The sequence below is a fragment of the Anomaloglossus baeobatrachus genome, chromosome 4, assembly GCF_048569485.1.
Source record: "Anomaloglossus baeobatrachus isolate aAnoBae1 chromosome 4, aAnoBae1.hap1, whole genome shotgun sequence".
Classification (NCBI taxonomy): Eukaryota; Metazoa; Chordata; class Amphibia; order Anura; family Aromobatidae; genus Anomaloglossus; species Anomaloglossus baeobatrachus.
Genome location: NC_134356.1, coordinates 294,680,187 through 294,701,719, shown reverse-complemented (window position 1 = coordinate 294,701,719; position 21,533 = coordinate 294,680,187). Strand labels below are relative to the sequence as shown.

Here is a 21,533-nt window from a genome sequence, read left to right as displayed (position 1 = left end):
TACTTAAATTGTTTTCAGTATTAGAAAAAAAAATGCTGTTTATGCTAAAAATATTGCCACATTTGTCTACAAGTTGTGTGGCATTGTAGATCAGCCCCATCCCCTCAATGTAGTTAAAGGGTTTGGCCAGTCTAAATCAATAAGTCAGCTGCCAAAATCCGACTAGAAGTTGCTTCCTTGTTCAATACATTTGCATTGAGCGAGGCCGCGCCCATCTAGTCGGAATGTGGCCTGGAGTATGCATATCACATACTCGCAGCCACGTGACCGCCATTCTGAGCTCTGAAACTGGGGAATAATCAGAGCATACAGTGCGTACGATGTGGGGATTCATAAGTCTATAGTCACATAGAGTCTCACTGCAGGCTTATCGATTTTAGACCGGAAAACCCCTTTAAGTTGCAGTAGCAGATAGAACCTATGAACAATTCAGCTTTGCTTAACAGTTATCCAGTATTTTAAGAGAATTTATTGGAAGTATCAACGCTCATAAGCCATGTACATGGTAATACAAGGCTTAAAAAGTTGATTAAAATAATACATTGATATCTGCAATATGTTGTCTTATTCCAGAGGAATCCACATTTTTCTTATATAAACATGAGTCGGACACTGATCTCCCTGAGAATCTGCCTCCAGAGTTTATTTTAAATGAAACGGAGCATTGCCTGGGAGAGGCTTTTAATTAATGACTGACAGTCTGCTCTCCTGATATCACTACAGATTTGAGTATGTTTATAGCTAATCCAGTACAGCAGAGCTATACTTTTTCTCATTACAAACATATTTGCATCTGTAGCTCTTCTCTCACAATGCTGTCTGCTTTACTGTACTTTTTCAACCCCCAAACTGGTTGCCTTTGAGATGGAAGCGAAACAAGTATTAATTGTAATCAGGCATAGAGCTGACAACATTGAGCGGAGATAAGCAGATGTTTGTGATGAGACAATGTTCAGTTGTACTGTCCATCCGCCCCCACACTGCCTGCCTATGAACTGGAAGCCAAAAAAGTGTTAGTTGTAATCAGTAACAGATTTGCAGCTGAGCTGACAGCACTATGAGAGGGGAGCTGCAGATGTGTTTATAATGAGACAAAGCTCAGCTCTGCTGTACTGTTCTTTATAATGACACACAGCCCTGCATTGAGAACAGACTGTCAATCATTATATGTGTCACACTGATAACATGGTCTTTCATTCAAAATAAGCTCTGGATTTCAACTGCGTCCGGTGCATAGATCTTAACAGTTAACTTGCATATTAATAAAAAAAGCATACATTTCTCTGGAATATGACATAAGATTGGAGATATCATAGTATAATTTTTTTCAACTTTCTTTGACCTGCATGCTTATACTGACGGGTTATGAGGGTTTATCCAACTGACAGATTTCTTTAACGCCTTCACATCCGCCATACGTGTATGGTGCATGTTGGAAGCGGGTGTATGGAGCAGACTCGTGGGGTGAGCTCGCCCTATACCCGGTAAATAATGGCTGTGTATTACAGCCAGGACTAGCTACTAACAATTGTGGGTGGAGCATAGCTCAGTCCACAATTGTTAACCTGTTAATTTCTGCTGATAATTTTTGACAGCGGTTTTTAAAAAGCACTGGTATCAGGGAGCGCTATTTTAAGCCACCATGGACACATCCATGATGTAATCATTGTTTGCTGATTCTAATTCTAAGACAGCATAGGGTCTGCTGAAGACCTCCGTGCTTGTCATAGCAACGTTCCTTTGAACCCTGCATGTTGCTTCGCTTCAAAGGAGACTGAGATTTTTACTATATACAGCAATGTTGTGGAATTGCTGTGTATCCAAAAAGCGATCAGATGATCGCAGGTAATAGTACCCTAAGGGAACTATTAAATACAGTGAAAAGTAAAAATAAATGTTTTAAGAAATGTTAAAAAAAAAAGTAAACTACAAAGTTCAAATCGCCCCTTTTTTGCCTCATTAAAAATAAATATAATAACAAAAATAAAAAAATACATATATGCTATCACTACTTTCAAAACAGTCCAAACTATAAAAATATTAACACGATCAGTAAACACTGGAAACAAAAAAATTCAAGAACACTAAAATTGTTTGTTTTTTTTTGTTCACTGCAAAGCCACAAAAAATGCTGTAACAAGCTATCAAAATAACATAGCTATCTCAAGATGTAAATAAAAATGTCATCATGCCCCACAAAAAAATAAGCCATCACATAGTTCCATCAACCGAAAAATGAAAGCATTACGGGTGTTTGAAAATGGCAAAACAACCCACAAATTGTTTCTTGCAAACTTTTGATTCCTTTTCACCACTAAAATTATAAAAACAAAAATGGACGTTTTTGGTATTGCCATAATTGTACTGTTGAGGAGAATCAAATTGCAAGTAGTGATGGGCGAATCCAGAGTGTAAAAGTCCGGATCCGGATGGGATACCCAATATCTGTGCACCAACCCTGGGCCTAGAGTTCTGAGGGAACTCTGAGTAACTATCCGCATCTGGCCACCCGGGTAATAGAAAAAAAAAAGAAAGAAAATAGGAATAAAGCAGGAGCCACATGGCTGTAACACTACTTCTGATTTACAGTATGTTACATGAGAAAACGTGTGGTGTAATTCAAAATTATAACTCAGTCTGCAAAAAAGAAGCCATCTGACTGTTAAGTCAATGGAAAAGTAATATCTTTTGGAAGAAGGGGAGGAAAAAAACTAAAGCACAACAATGAAAAATCCCCCAGCAATGTCCTAATATATTGTCATACAGATGCAAATAAAAGGGATAAAATAGAGCAGGGTTGGTGAATTTCACATTATTTCTTGTACCTAGTTGTGATTTTTGGGGGGATTGACTTTGGCTATCAGATCCTAGCTGATATAATAAATATCTTGACAGGAGCTTAGTTTACTTATATAATAAGCACCTCTGTAAATAAGCGTAAATATTACAGATGGTGTGTCACTTTCATGGATGGAATTGGCTTTACACATCCCAGTAATTAAGGCAGTGTTGCAATATTTTTAAGCGGCACACATCCATATTTTGGAAAAGAAATTGTGCAGAATTTTCATGTCTTTTTAACAAATGTGGAATGGTATTGTAGAATGGCACGAGGCAGCAGTCATAGGAAAAGGCTTGATTCCGGACGCCCCAGCACGATACATGAAATACCTCGTCCTGGCTGGTTGTGTGGACTTTGGCCGTGAGGACCTGGGATCCCATGTAGGCCACATACTGCCATTAGTGTCGGCTGGTCAGGACCAGATGACTGCTTACACAAACAAGGAGCCAACATTTCACTTTAAAGCACAACTCTTTAATGCATGGTTCATTGTCTTTCTCAATTTTCTGATCCAGATAGCAGGCACATATCTTCCAACACGTTATAGTTTCTCTTAGCTTAACAAACACAGTTCAACTTCCCTCTGGTTTACGTCCGATCTGACTGGGCTGGTGAGTCCCAGTGCAGTCCATTCCAGCATTACAGTGCACATCGTGATGGCCATCTTCCCTTCCTGCAGTCCCACATCGTCTCCTTGGGGGTCCCATAAAGCTTTGCACATATGGACGTCTAGTCAGAAAATGCCTGATCGGTTGACTATGCTTATACGCCATTTGAATTTAACCTGGTACCTTGATGTTTAGGGGCCTGGCGAATAGTCTCGCACCAGTAGACGTCACCTTGGTACCTTGACAATTAATGTCTTCTTACTCCTATAGTCTGGGGCCACTCCGTCTGAGGTTTGGTCTCAAATTACGCTGTTCACACCAGCCACTCTTGAGGATCTTGCTATTTTGCCTTTTGTCTCCTGTGCGCCGTTGCCACAAACCACCCACCGTATGTGACCTTCACAACCGACTGACTATACGTCTGTCAGTTGGCTCACTGGTACTTCACCGACTCCTTCCAGAATAAACCGTCCTTTCCTTTTCAGCTGACCCCTCCCAGTTTCTGACCCGTAACTGTTTCTGTACCTGTGGTCTGTTGCTGGGCAGAACTTCCTTACAAAAATCTCAAGTCTAAATACTGTACATTACTCCATCAATATTACATATCACATTATCAATGCTTATCACGCTCTGTCACATTACATTACGCCTCACATGACAGAATATTTACAAAAGACATGTTCAATGACATTTCTTTGGATTGTGATGGGTACTACATTCGGTCAGTGAGCCATCCTAGAGTAATATTTCAATAACACACACATTGTTTTACTCTTTACGGAGATGGTAGAGAAACTATGCCAGTACAGTACATTACTGTGCAAATATATGGAAACAGCACATGTTTACAGTTATCAGGCTGGCCAGCATTCAGCATTCCCCTTGTTCATTGTGTAATACAAATGGTGATTGCTTAAAGGGAAATTGTCATTTATCCACTGGTGCACAAATGGATACAATTACCATAAACGCCCCACCATTTCCTTTATAACATGACAATAGGCAGAAGTTTAGAATCAGCTAAAACTTTGTAATAACTGCTGAAACTTGCTATTCCTATCTCAAACAAAGAAAGGGACATCTATAGATGGAAGTGTAGTAGATAATGTCTCCTCTTCATGGACCCCTATGACATTGAGTAGGAAAGCCCAGGAATGTGCATGTTTTCAGTGGAGACTGGCTGGAACAATAAGTCACGCTTTATCATTTCCTCTTTTTTTTGTAATTGCTGCAATTTCTGCCTAACTACTGACTGTAAATTGCTGGCTTTGTTTTGGTAATGGAAGGCAGTTGGCTGTAAAATTAAATGTGTGTGTGTAATAGCCGCAGCCTCACCTCTAGTCATCTACCTGATATAAAACAGTAGTGACAGATTTATTATTCTATATTTCGCTGACAAAGCGCCATTTGTCAGTAAATGTCAGCACTTAACAGACATTATTACAGCACAAGGACGATTGGTGGCGGTCTGACACCCGGCACCCCCACTAATCTGCTACTATCAGCCCCGGATGCAGCACGATATGAACAATGTATGGGCCAGGACAGCACAGATCCGTGTTCAGTTCCAAATAGGACCTGAGCTGCAGTTCTCGGCATAGACCACCAAACAGTGTGTGGTCTCTGCCCAATTGACTGTTTATGTCTGGCTGCTAACAGCTGATCAGTAGCAGTGTCGGCTGTCAGACCTCCACCTATCTGATGTTGACTGATCATCAATATCAAAGCTGTAAATGTAGATATATCAGGTAATAACTATAATTTTCATGATGTGTCAAGTAAAAAATAAATTCATGCCTTTTGTGGACTTTTGACAGAATTAGAAAAGCTGTTTTTTTTGGGGGGGGTGTTTAAATCACTTTTTCTCATTTGGTTTTTGTTTCGGTAGCAATCTCATGCTTGTGACAAATACAATCACGGCGTAATATATGAGTGGCACACAATGACATTTTTACATGTAAATCTCTTTTCATATTAGGTCGGTGCTGGATGGATGCTCTAGAGCTGGCTCTGAAATGCTCCAGTTTGTTGAAACGCACTATGATCAGGGAAGGTAAAGAGCATGACCTGAATTCCTCTGGGGAGAACAGCCATGTCAACTTTTATGGCCTTCTGAGGGCAAACAACCTGCACAGCAATGAGAACTTCCAGTAAGTTAGTCTACCTGCATCCCTTCATTGTGACGAGCAATGAAAGCTGCACACCATCCATTCTGTCTGTACATAAGTATTGGGACTCATATCTTAGTTGTTGAATTCAGATTTGTCATTGGAATCTGGTCAGTTCATGAAATCTCTTCCCTCCAAATATTTAACGATTAGCTGTGATTGGAATTAATGAATGTGTTTAAGATGCACATCAACTGGCTCATGGAGTGCCAACCACATAAAGTTAGATAGCTATGTCACAAAGTGGTGAGCTACAAAGGCCTAATTCAGCAATGTTTTTCATGCCAGTCTTGATGAGATGGGTGGAAGGAGTGCGAGACCCTTGATTCTTTAAGAAGCAGATGCCTCTTAATGACTCAGGCAAGGCACTAATTGATGTGCTCCTCCATGTGTGGCTCTCCACAAACTTATTCTAGTTGAGGACTGCAGTAAGAGCTGTGGTGTAGTGATGCCACCGCTCATTATAAATTTGATTGCAATGACATTTTGGCAGAATTGGGCAAAATTTGGGTGCAAATGACTACAAAAGTCAACTACTACAAGTACGTTGAACAAATATTTTGAAATTTTTCAAAGCTTTTTGCTTACGAATGTTGGCGTTAAAGCTTTGATGAATCGGGGCCATAGTGCATAAAAGTCAACGCTCTGCTGATTCTACAACTTCCTTTGGATTAACATTGGCACACAAACTGTTCATCGTGAGCTTTATGACATGGGTTTCCATGGCCAAGAAACTGCATGCAGGCCTTACATCACCAAACACAATACAAAAGCATTGGGTGGTAAAGCCACCACCACTGGACTCTGGAGCAGGGAGAAGATGTTTTGTGCGGTGACAAATCACACTGCTCTTTGGTATAAACTAGAATGGATATTGTTGACTAGACAGTCTCATCCAACATCAGTATGCCCTCACAAATGCTTTTCTGGGTGAATGGGCATAAAATTCCTACGAACACATTCAAACATCTTGTAGAAATCCTGTGGAAGCTGTTACTGCTACTGAGTGGAGACCAACTCCATATGAATCCCTCATACCTAGAATGAATGTCATAACAGCTGATAGATTTCTTCCAATATGGTCACCCATCATTCACGCTTACTGATGCTCATCTTTCTGCCATCAATACCTTGGTCCTTCGGTGTCCTTTCGTGAGAATAGTGAATGGTCACCTATTACAGATGTGCAGCTTTATGAATTCCCAAGCCAGTTTCTTTTTTACAGTCTATGATGGTACATTTTTCTTTTTATGAATGGACTAATTGATCCATAATAACATTGTGAAGACCTGACCTGTTTTATTACACTTTCTCTGACTAGGTTGAATGACAGTGAAATTGAAAGGCAGCACTTTAAAGACCAAGACACCTATTCAGATAAATCCGATAAGGAGAATGACCATGACCATGAGGAGTCTGACAATGATGGACTTGGTAAAAGTGAAGAGAGTGACAGTGACACTTCAGAAAGACAGGATGACTCTTTTATTGATCCTGAACCTTCTGATCTCATTAAGGAAACCTCCTACATGGAAGAAGCACATGAAGAGCTGGGGGAGGTAAGCACAATATAATGTCTCCACAGTTTATGATGTTGTATTTAGTAGACAGTACTTTTCTCCATTACGTCATATTATTTTGTGGCTTACTGCAAAGATATCACAGTAGTTTTCCAGGAGGAATAAACCTGCCAAGTTTTTCTAACCAGATTGTAATTAAAGATAGAACTTTATAGTAGACAATCTGACATTATGCTTCCTTAAAGGTAATCTGTCACCCAGGATTTAGCCACCTAATCTGAGAACCGCATAATGTAGGGGCTAAGATCCTGATTCCAGCAATCTGTCACATACTGGGCTGCTTAGTGTAGCTGTGAGAAAATCACTGGTTAATCAGCCGTAGTTTATCATTAGAGGACTACTTGGCCTGCTCCCAGGTAGTCCAGCATATTCATGAGTTCTGTATAACTTCTATATCTGCAGTAGAAAACAGTGATGTTATCAAAATGACAGCAAACAGCTCAGTAAGTGACACATCGCTGAATCAGGGTCTCTGTCTCTACTGTATGCTGGGCTCTGATCGGGTAGCAAAAACCTGGTGACAGATTCCTTTTAAAAGGGTTTTCTCATAAAGGACAATTACCTATCAAAAGGATATTAAATACTTGTCGGATTACTGGGACCTTGGTTGATAACTAGAAAGTGGGTTCTGGGCCACCATTCCTCTACTCGATGAGTTTGCATGGAACATGGGCCATTCCACTTCTTTCAAGTTCCACATTGTCCTTGTAAACTTCTCTTCAGCGCAGCCTTGCAGTGTGGAGAAATCAGAGTTTGGACCCTGTTCTAGTGAGTGGTGACCACTGCAGCCAGTCTCTGGCCTTAGCTGTGATGCCTGTATGTATGGCACCAGACCGCTATGGCACATGATTCACTGCAGTATATACACAGCTATACAGTGGAGCTGAAGCAAAATATAAAAAGAGGGGACTATCAGTGTGAAATTGTTGTATCAAGGAAGTTAAAATGTGATGATTGCCTTTTTTTAATTTGTTTTTGTCACATTTCCTGCTATTAGAAAATTATTCTTAAAGCCTGGACAACCCCTTTAACTGTAGAAAGAAAAAAAAAAAGATCCCCCCCCCCCCCCCCCCCAAATGGATATGGTCTATGTAAAATTGACAACTTGATGTGGTGCTTTTGTAAAAATGTACAGATTGCTACTAAAGAGCATGAAGAACTGCTGACTGTGTATAGGGGACAATCCATGGAAGATTCAGTATAATGTGGAATATGTGCCTGTTTATATCTGCGTACCTGAAAGTGGACAATTCGTGAAAAAGCACTAGAAAAAGTGGATGTCAACAAACGTTGCATAAATTAGCATATGTGAATTGAAGAAACTTTATGTATCTTCTAAGAAAATTCTGCTTCTTTCTCCACTTATGAGCCACTCTCCCCTGTTTACTCACTCTAAGAATAAAAGCAGTCCAAATATGTCTTGGTCGACACAAGATGGACTACAAGTTCAATGAATTCTCAGGTCTCACAGCCTGCTCTTCTCTATGGAAAGCGGAGGAGGAATAAGGTGCCAGGAGGAGAGTTAGAAAACAGGCAGCGGTAGACGGGAGGAGAGTTAGAAAACAGGCAGTGGTAAACGGGAGGAGAGTTATAAAACAGGCAGCGGTAGATGGGAGGAGAGTTAGAAAACAGGCAGCAGTAGACGGGAGGAGAGTTAGAAAACAGGCAGTGGTAAACGGGAGGAGAGTTATAAAACAGGCAGCGGTAGATGGGAGGAGAGTTAGAAAACAGGCAGCGGTAGACGGGAGGAGAGTTAGAAAACAGGCAGAGGTAGACGGGAGGAGAGTTAGAAAACAGGCAGCGGTAGATGGGAGGAGAGTTAGAAAACAGGCAGCGGTAGACGGGAGGAGAGTTAGAAAACAGGCAGTGGTAAACGGGAGGAGAGTTATAAAACAGGCAGCGGTAGATGGGAGGAGAGTTAGAAAACAGGCAGCGGTAGATGGGAGGAGAGTTAGAAAACAGGCAGAGGTAGACGGGAGGAGAGTTAGAAAACAGGCAGAGGTAGACTGAGAAAGTTCACACTGAGCTTTTAAAGGCTTTCTGCAGGACGCGTTTTTGAAATTAAACCGCTTTAGGAAACGTTCCTACTTTGAAGAGTTTTTGGAAAACTTTATCTAAAGCGCTTTCTGAAGCTGTTTTGAAGAGTTTTTGGAGTCACCCCCACACTTTCTCAAATAGTTTTTGCAGCCTTTTGAGTTGCCTGTGCCTAGCTTGTAAGATTCCATCAGGATCTACTTAAAAAAAAAAGGGACAAAAAGAGGATAAACATTGAAACAAATATGAAAGAGTTTTCCCAGGTGTCTTTTAGTCAAGTTTTGTAGTGTGTGTTTTTGTTTTTCTTTTTGTTTTTTTGTGTGGATCCACTCAAAAGAAATAATAAAAAAATCTTCATCTGCACATTATCTAATAAGCATCTTACCTTACTTCAGAGCTGGATTCTCATCTACACTGCTCAATACTGCTGTATAATCTCCTTGATGCTGGTGCCTCTGCCGAATGCAGAGCAGTGTCCTCTCACCAGTTGTGTCAATTGCATATTAAGCATTATTTTACACTTTTTTTTTTTTTGTAAGTATGCCACCCATTATTTTTATACATGGATCTTGCACCCACTATAACCAATCTGGCTTTTCAAATGTCTTGGTTTTTTTTGTTTTCTTTTTTTCTGGATTGTCTGCAAAAGAAAAAAAATGTGGAAAGTGTAGAAATGTCCTACTTTGATCTGTTGCTACTAAAACTCAGAAAAGCAAATCAATGCCCCTGTGAAACAAAATAATGGCTAGCACACAGTTGTCACCTGTTACTAAAATACAGTAGCTTAGAATTTATTTATTTTTTCTTCAAGGGGTTATCCGGCTTATATTGCCTTTTTGGGTTTTTTTTTTTTTTTAGTAATTTGATTATTGGGCTACATTGGGGCAGGTAAGTAGGTAGTAACTACCTACCTGCCCTGCTATCAGCCTCTCTCCCCCGGCTCAGAGCGGTCATGTGACCGTTCCTGCCGTGATTTAGCTGCTTCCTGTGACGTCACGTCTACAGGGGCAGGACATTGTTGACGGGCCACTTCCATGCGTGGAGTCCCCGCACCCCTCCCTCGCACCCTCACACATATTCTGTAGTGCACTGGTCTAAGACGCTGCCGGTATGGTGCATGTGGCCCCCGATGCTTCTTGCAGCATGCAGGCAGTGGCTCCCTATCTAGCTGCTGCCTGTGCTGAGGGCCATGCAGTCAGCGCTTTATATGATACGACAGATTCCCCTGCGCTGCATGCAGATGGGAGCTCTGTATACAGTTACTGCAATGATCAGCCACCAGCCAATCTGAGGTCAACAGCAGATCACTGGAGAAGCTGCATAGAGAGCTGGTCCTGCGCAGCACCCGGGAATCTGTCCTCTGATATAAAGCGCTGGTAGAAGCAGGACACCGAGGGAACCAGGACAGGTGAGAAGGATTTGTTTGGTTTTTTTGCTTGTGTGAAGTATGTCAGAATAGGTGACACTACAACATGATGGAAGAGGAGCAGGAAAGGGGCCATTTCTATAGGATGGGCACAAGGATGGGGCACATTTCAGGTTGGGGGCATTACTATACTATGAGCACAAGGAAGGGCACATTACTACATTATATGTGCCCATATTGTGCTCTGCTAGGTCTGTGGTGAGCAAAATACTGACAGCCAATGAGTGTGCAGAGGGCGGGGCTGGACAGTGAGGCTCTGACTGAGGTTTGGTAACCAAGGAAACAAAAAAGTCAAGTTTGGTTGAGCTGGAGGTAAATAAAGAGCTGCAGAGAATAAAGTGATAATTCAAGAGGAACAAAAGTTAGAAAACAAAAAACAAGAGAGCCAGCAAAAGAAAACTTGTGAGATTTCAGGATGCAATTCATATAATGGCCAGATACAATGTTATTCCTGACGTGCATACACAGGACAGCTTATTCTGAGACGTTACTTACCAGTACATTTATCCTTTCAAGGGAGACTGTAACCATGGGTTTGCAACGTATAGGAGCAGAGACCCTGATTTCAGCGATATGACACTTAGGTTAACGGGGACATCAGTTTTTAGAAAATCAGTTTTCTCTGCTGCAGATGAGCTTTGCTCTCAATTTTGAGCCCTGTATAATCCCACTAACACCATTGAGGAGCAGCTTTCTGTATATCAGTGATGTGGGCGTGGTTACACAGCAGGATGACTAGCATACACAAGGTACCTAGTCCTGTAGTGATAATCTCCTGCTGATAAAACACTTATTTTATTGAAACAGCCTCACACAGACTAGTAAGTGTCACATTTCTGTTTTCTTTTTTTTTATAGATAAATGCTCTTTTACTAGCTCATATTTTTTCCGCATGTATATTGAGTTCTGTTTTGAAGAAACTATAGGATATTTCCCTAGTAGAGCAGGAGACTATGGCGTACAATATGTACAGAACAGGCTGCAGTTATGTTTTGGGATCTTTTTTCCCACTTTCTTTGTTTGCCTCCTACCACAATGCTATTCTATGTCCAGATGATTTTGTAAAAACTTTGGAATGTGGCCACGTAAGTCTAGTGTTTATATTGATAACAAGCAGGGATGTTGTGAGATAAATAAAGCTGCACAATAGAGGCTATTACGTGACGGACATTACTTTTTCATTTTGAAATTGTTTATTCTAAGGGCTTTATTTACACAATTATTTTTTTTCAAGGCTGGTGAAGCATCACAAACAGAAACTGTGTCAGAAGAGCACAAGAGTCTGATCTGGACGTTACTGAAGCAGGTTCGGCCCGGGATGGACTTGTCCAAAGTGGTGCTGCCTACCTTCATACTGGAGCCCCGCTCTTTCCTGGACAAGCTGTCTGATTATTATTATCATGCGGACTTCTTGTCTGAGTAAGTGTGTCTGCGCCATATCTCCAGTGTGTGAACCCCTTCTGGTTACCATAAAAGTCTTCATTTTTTACGTAAATAGTTGATCTTTAGAAAAATAAGTCATGTGTCAATTCTTAGAATGAGCCATACAATTACATCTGCATAGGGACTGCAAGGAAAATGGAGTGTGGTGTGCTGGAGAAACATCCATGGAAGTGAGGAATCGTAGTCACATGAGTATACTGGCAGTGGAAACATTTTCAACCTATGATTCATAATACATTTTAACCCTCACCCCTTAATTTTAACATTACAGGTCTTTTCCAATCATCATTCAACTTCTCCTCTTTACCAATTATGGCTCTCTTGTCTCTCCGTGAATATTCCCCTGTGTAACAGAACTCCCCACAAATCCGATAACCGGGGGGGGGCACTTGTGATCACATGAAGTGCGACAACTGAATAACAATTTTAGGTTTCTAAATTCCAGAAACGACTGATAGACTAAAATGAGATTTCTTTGTTTCTGCAATGACTGGGCACCTTGTATATTGTAGAACGATATAGTGTGTGTGTGTGTGTGTGTGTTTGTGTGTGTATGCGTGCGCACACGCCGGCCATTGCCTAAATAGAGTATTATGTTCCAGTATTGTTGAAACAAAAGAGATTTATTATTCTGAAACAAGAATATTTTACTAAACTTCCATGCCGCTCATTGATTGCATTGGCATATGTTTTTATCACCTATCTGTAGCGCCTAATGGAAACTTCTATCCTGGTCACCCGCGTATATTCACATCATACATCAACACCAAAAAAGAGGAATCTGTTTTAATTTAAATGCAATCTTCAGAAATGATGGGAACAAAATTCGAGATATTTCAATAAATGTTGTTCTACATTTGCACAATTTAATTCTAGGTAAAACAAAAAGTGGCCCAATATGTCACATAAAAAGCAAGAATATTCTCAATAGTGCATCCAATAGCAAAGACAAGATTATGAAACCCCGATGTATGAAAAATGTGATCAATAAAGGGGTTGTCCAACATAGTATTGGAAAAACATGGCCTTTCCTTTATAAGTGCCTCATCTGCAGTGGCATATCTGCTATTGTAATTTAGCCTTACCTTATGCGCCTCAGCCTCAAGACTCAGTTTATGGACTGGTATGGCACCATTTGTGAAAAAAGACCATAACGTTTTCTTTAATCTTTAAAATGGTTGTCTTGGATTAATGTATTAATGATCAACCTGTGGGACAGATCATCAATATCATATAAGTATGAGTGCAAGAGCCTGAACCCTCTCCAATCAGCTGTTACCTGCTTTGGAGGCTGCAAATTTTAGAGCCAATGGATAGGTCATCGATCTGCTAGACTAGGACAACCCCTTTTAATATATTGTTTATGGACCAAACCAGAGAATTGACCCCAGCGTTATAACCGTGAATCTCCAAATTCGGTAGCGTCTCTGATTTTGGTGGCTTTGTTTTTGCAGGGCGGCTTTAGAAGAGAATGCATATAGCCGAATGAAGAAGGTTGTGAATTGGTATCTTTCGGGATTCTACAAGAAACCAAAGGTTGGATTCTTTCTTTGCACTTGTTATTTTACACAGTCATTATATGAATGACCTCAGTCTGGACTATTGTTGCTTATAGGTCACTTTTTTATACATAAGATTAGAATGTTTCCCCTATGTAGTGCTGAAGAAAGAACGAATATTGAGAATTCTTAACTAACTTATTTGCTTTTTGCTGTACGCTTGCTCAAATGCCCGAGCATTGTTTCAGTGAGCTGGAGATCCAAATAGACACTAAATGTGGTCACGCTAATGCTTTTGTAGCAGGAATATTATGTCTCACCTATTACAAACCTTCCTGTTTGTTTTAGATGTAGAAGACCGACATTTCCTTTTTTCTTTCATTACACAGAAAAACATTAGGTTTAGTTTACGGGATGTCCACTCACTGTCGGTGTCGGGGAGAGGCCTGCCAGTCTATGCCTCCCCGTAAGGGGGGTCTGTCAGCCCAAACACACAGCTTTCGAGAATCCACTGCATTTAATCATTCATGCAGAGTGTATCTGTTTACATGAAAACTCATGCCCACTTCATGATAAAATGCTGTTGAACTGTGGAGACTTTTTTTTTTTTTCACCGAAGACTGTTTTTTTTCTTTAAGAGAAAAAAACTGTTTTGGCCTTTATTCTGCAGAAATGATAGTTTAATCATATATTGCAATTAGTGTGCTTGATGCACTATTGGTGTGATCAAGAATTTCAGTGCCCTCTTCTGCCCACTGGTTTTTCATAGCCGAGTCTTCCTCACTGGTGATGGACAGCACTGGCTTGTGTGCAGCAGTTAACATCTGCAAAGAAGACTCAGGCAATCCAGTGCTGTCAATCACCAGTGAGGAAGGCAAAAGACATGGATATTTGACTAAGAAAAGTTGCTTTTTGGCACATTAGTGTCAGTATGCGGATCACATTATTTTTCTTTGTCAAGTGATGACTGCTCAAGAAGGCAACAGATCGGAATCTTGACATTGTGCAAATAAATTGCACGCTTTCAGGATTTGGCTATGAAATTTAGGCCAGCCTGGATAACCCCTCTGCGAGACATGCTTTTTACATGAATTTCGTCTGGGCACATCCAAGGCAAGATGGATGATTGGATGATGAATGCCTGTTGGTTTTGCATAGGTGACTAGGTCAGAGGAATAATTATGAGGTGTATGGCCATGTTTAGACATGTAATGAAGAACAGTCTAGCAGTGACCTATGTAATGTATACTGCAGCCTCAGCATTTCCTATGTAATGTATACAGCAGTCTTGGGGTATCCTATGTAATGTATACAGCAGTCTCAGCATATCCTATGTAATGTATACAGCAGTCTCAGCGTATTCTATGTAATGTATACAGCAATCTCCGCGTATCCTATGTAATATATACAGCAGTCTTAGCATATGCTATGTAATGTATGCAGCAGCCTCAGCATATCCTATGTAATGTATACAGCAGTCTCAGCGTATTTTATGTAATGTATACAGCAATCTCCGCGTATCCTATGTAATATATACAGCAGTCTTAGCATATGCTATGTAATGTATGCAGCAGTCTCAGCGTATCCTGTGTGATGTATACAGCAGTCTCAGCGTATTCTATGTAATGTATACAGCAATCTCCGCGTATCCTATGTAATATATACAGCAGTCTTAGCGTATGCTATATAATGTATACAGCAGTCTCAGCGTATCCTATGTAATGTATACAGCAATCTCCGCATATCCTATGTAATATATACAGCAGTCTTAGCGTATGCTATGTATGCAGCAGTCTCAGCGTATCCTGTGTGATGTATACAGCAGTTTCAGTGTATCCTATTTAATGCATTCAGCAGTCTCAGAGTGTGATTTATGCTGTATTCTCAGCGTATTCTGTGTGAGATATGCAGCAGAGTCTCAGTATGTCTGGAACAAGTACCAATTTATTAATAGTCAACTTCTTGTGTAGGGCCTGAAAAAACCATACAATCCTATACTTGGAGAAACCTTTCGCTGCTTGTGGATACATCCGAAAACCAGTAGCAAGACATTTTACATTGCTGAGCAGGTATGTTATTGATTCTCGATCAAAAGCAGTGGTGTTTACAGATTGTAGGTATTATATATGGTATATTTAGGCTAGAATTGCGTTTGCTACTACAATTTCTTAAAATGATTGATTGATGACCCTAATATTTGCGAAGCATCGGTGAAACAACAGTATAGTAATCTGTAGTTTATACGTATATGTAGAAGCAGATGAGGAATCTCGCTTGCTGCTATCATTCCTTGATAATATACTAGTAAAGTGTTGGTAGCACAGGCTTTTCAAACATTGTGAAACGGACATGAGGAACACTAAATCAACATTTTATTGTAAGGGCTTGTAAATGGCATCATAGATGTCTGCTTTCTGCACACCTCTGTGAGAGTGAAGGATCATGTTTGACCTTGGAGGTGTGCCTTGAAGGGGTATTGCCATTTCAAACATTCATTACACATCCAGAGGATATGCCAAAGGTTATAGTAGAGGTGGTTCCCTTTGGTGGAATTCATATCTGTCTCGAGAAGGGTGCCATGACATGTGCTCCTGTCAGTGAAGAAGTGGTTGGAATTCCTATACAGATAAATGAGAATTTCGACCACCTCTCCACACAGTTGTGTGTATCGAGGCCTCTTTCTTGAAATAGGTGAAGGTCTCGTTAGTGGCTATCAGATTCACTGAACATTTTATGGCATATCCTGTGAATATTCCTTACCTGTATGACATGGAAATACTCGATTAATATCTTTCAACTTAAATTGATTATCATGGAGTTCAAAATGGGGGGTAGGCGATGGGTTCGATTACACAAGACATAAGAATTCTGTATAGAGCAAAGATTTATACATTGTATATATTTCCGCATGATGACTGAACTGTGTTCTGATATGACAGGTTTCCCATCATCCACCTGTGTCTGCCTTTTATGTCAGCAATCGAAAAGATGGATTTTGTCTTAGTGGGAGTATTCTGGCCAAATCCAAATTTTATGGTACGTCGGAGGATTTCTTTCTAACTGCATTTAACATTATTTGATAATTACAGGTAATTACATGGTATTGTTATTTACACCCATTGGAAATTGAACACCATTTCAGTTGCAGATAGGAGTTTTGCTGTATGATACTGATATTATGTGAACAGATGTATAAAAATTATACGGTGCTCATTTAGCAAAAACTGATTTTTTTTTTGTAGCAGTGTAAGCATAAGTTCACTGGGCTTTCTTTCCTGAAGGTAATTCATTATCGGCTCTCCTAGAAGGAGAAGGAAGACTGACCTTCCTGAACAGAGGAGAAGACTATACCATGACCATGCCATATGCTCATTGTAAAGGTACCACTGTCACAAGCTTAACATTGTAATTATTTTGTGTGGTAGAATATACCACTTATACTACTTATATATCCATAGGCATCTTGTATGGCACAATGACGCTTGAGCTTGGAGGAAATGTCACCATCACATGTGAGAAAACTGGTTACAGTGCCATTTTAGAATTTAAACTTAAGGTATGTATGCCCTTTTACCTTATACACTGAGCGGCCACTTTATTGGGTATACTTACCTTTCAGCCTATAGCAAGCAGCATTGTATGCTGAGGCACATTTAATACTGGTAGGTCCTCAGTAGAACCAGTTTCGTCAACATAATAATTGTAATATGAAGAGAAGCCAAATCTCTGGTCACCGATCAAGAAAACTACACCAGCATGTCCATCCTCTGATCTATAGACGGAAAGAATCTGATCAGTCTCGTAAAGGACATCTTTCACTTTTCTTCGTCCCGATAGAGTGCCTTGGCTGAAAGTAAAGTGAAGCAGATGTTAGAAGCTGAAGGACACGAGCACCTACCGGGATATTGTGAAATCACCTCTGTCTGATTCCTGCTGTTTTATGCTGAACTAGGATTGGACCAGGAGCATTATTATATAGAGTACACTCAATGACCGGTATTACAGATTTATTGTCTCTCAATAAAGGAGCTCTTGTAAAATACGATACCTAATTTAAAGGTTTAATACGCTACTCTTCCACTGAAGGAAAGACTAGATAAGCAAGAATGCAAGACTATGGAACATGAGCACTAGCTGAGTAAACTTTGAGATCAACATTAATGACCTGTTCATTTACAACAATTATGGACATGCACAATGGTCAAAGGAGCTGCATACTGTATCTAAGGTATACCCAATAAATTGGGCACTGGGTGTACATTTGCTATGGAAATTTCACTGTTCTGTTACTTTTAATTCTTGAATTTATGTTAAGTTCATCTGCTTTATTCCTGCGGCCATTAAAAAAAAACAATAAAACTGTTAAGGACTACAAGGTATGTCTCAGTTTGCTGTCAAAGTATGCAGTTCTTGCTGGCAGATTTTTCAAGGAAACCTGCAGAGCTTATAAAGAATTCAATCGGTTCCACGTGGCAGTAATGCTCTGCTCTCTCTGCATATGTCATACTATTGCTCATTTGGCATACCTCAAATTGATGGGGGACTCCATCAATTATGTTTTCCTCTGTTATGCTGTACATGCATGCTCTATTTGCTTGTAGTTTTTACTACATTTTACATACTATCATGTACATTTTGTACTTGTAACGAGAGATCTTTTTACCTACTGTTGTCAGGCGTTCTATTTTTCTGTTATTAGCAATATTGTTTTCTAATGTACATGAATTTAAAATACTGCTCATCTAACTTTCTTTTTTTCTCTGAAATAGACCTCGTGTTGCAGCATAATAAATTGGTTATCCAATGTTTTTGGTTATATAGTGCTTTCACAAGCTGAGTAGTGCTAAATATTTGAGCATTTGGCCCCATACATTCTGTTAGAAGCCAGTTTAACATATACCATAGGATGTGTTAGGTCACATGACACGTTCAAAACAAGTAGCCAAAACTCTATATTCTATGCCACAGTACCTTCTTGCTGATTAAATGCAGACATACATATCACTAAACCCATGTTAACTCCTATTCAGTTAGCTATGGGTGCACTTTACAGGACCAATCTTAAGGTACCGTCACACTAAGCGACGCTCCAGCGATCCCACCAGCAACCTGACCTGGCAGGGATCGCTAGAGCGTCACTACACGGGTTGCTGGTGAGCTGTCACATATGCAGATCTCACCAGCAACCAGTGACCAGCCCCCAGCCAGCAGCGACGCGTGGAAGCATGCTGCGCTTGGTAACTAAGGTAAATATCAGGTAACCAACCCGATATTTACCTTGGTTACCAGCGCACACCACTTAGCACTGGCTCCCTGCACACCTAGCCACAGTACACATCGGGTTAATTACCCGATGTGTACTCTGCTACGTGTGCAGGCAGCAGGGAGCCGGCTTCTGCGGACGCTGGTAACCACGGTAAACATCGGGTAACCAAGAAGACCTTACCTTGGTTACCCGATATTTACCTTCGTTACCAGCGTCCGCCGCTCTCACACTGCCAGTGTCGGCTCCCTGTTCCCTGCACTCCTAGCCACAGTACACATCGGGTTAATTACCCGATGTGTAGTCTGGCTATGTGTGCAGGGAGCAGGGAGCCGGCACTGACAGCGTGAGAGCGGCGGACGCTGGTAACGAAGGTAAATATCGGGTAACCAAGGTAAGGGCTTCTTGGTTACTCGATGTTTACCGTGGTTACCAGCGTCCGCAGAAGCCGGCTCCTGCTGCCTGCACATTCAGTTGTTGCTCTCCCGCTGTGAAGCACACATTGCTGTGTGTGACAGCGAGAGAGCAACAACTAAAAAATGGTCCAGGAGATTCAGCAACAACCAGCGACCTCACAGCAGGGGCCAGGTTGTTGCTGGATATCACACACAGCAACATCACTAGCAACATCGCTGCTACGTCACAAAAGTCGTGCCTCAGCAGCGATGTTGCTTGCGATGTTGCTTAGTGTGACATGGCCTTAATATAATCTCTTGTTTATAGATCGTAAAATTGGTGTGAACTGGTATGCAGGACCCAGGGTCTGTGCGCGTTGCATGGAAGCCTTGAGATTCACATCTTGCCTCCTCTGCTGCTCTTCTTTTTACTAGCCATCCTGACAGAACCTAATTGCTGTGGCGCTGATGCACAAGTGACAATGCCCCAGGCTGGGTAATCAAAAGAAAAGCCTCAAATGCCTGGAGGTAGGAGGCAGTTCTAATGGCTTTTGTCCAACGGTCACAGATTGCGCACATGACTGATGGACAGGGTTCTACAAATCGATTTGCACCAACTCTTATAGATATTTAACTCTGCAATATTTTAAATGCAGCGATCTACAGGATGTCTATGATCAGTTTAGATAATGGTGCCTTGTTTGCCGTGCTGTTTGCTGCCTTAAATGTGCCTGTAAAAAAAGGCATTCTGGTGGAGCTTATGGAGAGACCCCTATATGGAGTGGCAATCTTTTTTACAAAGCCTGTCTTATTGGTTTGTTGGCATGTAATAGATACTGCCACTGTCTTAGGAGAGTGACACTTTGTTTTCATGTATATTCGAAAACTGCAAAGGGGTTATCAAAGAATGAGATAAAATTAAGTCCCTGATGTAATTCAAACTGCATACAGTACTAGTCATGTGTCAGGAAGACTGAAGACATGCAGCTCGCAAGATCTGTGTCAACTGGTAAAAGCTGTATCACCCATACCTCAGTTCTTCATTCAGAGGCCGGAGCACGGTTCTCATATGAAAAAATGTTTTGACCTATTTGTGATTGAAAAGGCGATCTCTAGCTTCATCTTCCTCCATCATTCTGGCCGCTTTATAGCAGTGCACGGAGAATAACTGTACACCACTGGAAAGCAAACACTGAGGAGGAAGAGCCTGCAGATACCCCACTCACCCCCCATGCTTCTGGCCACTGACTGAGGTATGTGTGGTACAGCTTTTGTCAAATGACACACAGGTCTTGGGTGCTATATATCTTTAGTCTGCAGCCCGTACTAACACGGGCAGGGGTCTGAATTATACAAGGGATACCATTCTATCTACTTTTCAGAGAAATCCTGTAAATAAAAAAAAAACTTTGTACACGAATTACTGCATGCAAAACCAGCGTAGTAGATCCAGATTGCAATCGCTCAACAGAGAGTGGAGGAGACATGTCATATTTCTACTGAACAAATATGAACCATTAGCCGATAAATGTCAAATGTGGGAGAAGAGAGGATTGCTCATGTGTAGTAGACGCAATATCATCCCTGATTCTCATGTGACCTTTGCTTAAAGACATCCTCCGCACTTGTTAGGATAAATATGATGCAGCTTTTAGCATCATATACAAAGCACCTGTGTGTCTTGTGCTAAAAAATGGAAAGGTCTATCGATGCATGGCGAAAAGGACTGAGAATGAACTCACAAGCTATGACTAAGTGGAAAGCAGATATAGTGCAGATGGTTCAGATGAATTTAACTAGTGCTCATACTTTGTTCAGTGTGTAATTGCCATGAAATTGACCACTGTTACTTTACTTTGCAGCCATTTCTTGGAAATGATGATAGTGTTAATCAAATATCAGGGAAAATTAAGCTGGGAAAGGAAGTCCTGGCCACTTTGGAAGGCCATTGGGTAAGTTGCAGTATAAGTAACGGTTATTAAAATCTGTATAATTTGTATACAAATATTATTTTCCATGCCTTTTTGTGAATATGTACCATATTTTTCGCTTAATAAGACGCACTTATGTTCCCCCAAATTTTTGGGGAAAGTAGGGGCTGCGTCTTATAAACCAAATTTACGGGGGGGGGGGGTGTATATATATATATATACACAGTGCCTACAAGTATTTCAACGTTAGTCCTAAATAGAACCGCACTTCAATATACTATGAGCAACAACTTTGAACGTGTGTACATGTTCAAAAAAGGAAGTGACAATATAAGAAATATTAA

The 21,533-nt window shown here is 40.8% G+C and overlaps 1 protein-coding gene across 7 annotated transcripts in view; it reads left to right on the top strand.

Moving 5' to 3' along the window:
• The window catches only part of OSBPL8 (oxysterol binding protein like 8), a 351,787-nt gene that overhangs the window by 290,327 nt on the left and 39,927 nt on the right, over window positions 1-21,533 (top strand). For all 7 annotated transcript variants that reach the window (XM_075344912.1, XM_075344911.1, XM_075344913.1 and 4 more), the window contains 9 exons: window positions 5,429-5,600; window positions 6,940-7,177; window positions 11,893-12,077; window positions 13,556-13,637; window positions 15,571-15,669; window positions 16,540-16,636; window positions 16,882-16,980; window positions 17,059-17,156; window positions 21,121-21,210. In XM_075344912.1, the coding sequence (XP_075201027.1) occupies window positions 5,429-5,600; window positions 6,940-7,177; window positions 11,893-12,077; window positions 13,556-13,637; window positions 15,571-15,669; window positions 16,540-16,636; window positions 16,882-16,980; window positions 17,059-17,156; window positions 21,121-21,210 (1,160 nt within the window). The remainder of the gene's footprint in view (window positions 1-5,428; window positions 5,601-6,939; window positions 7,178-11,892; window positions 12,078-13,555; window positions 13,638-15,570; window positions 15,670-16,539; window positions 16,637-16,881; window positions 16,981-17,058; window positions 17,157-21,120; window positions 21,211-21,533) is intronic.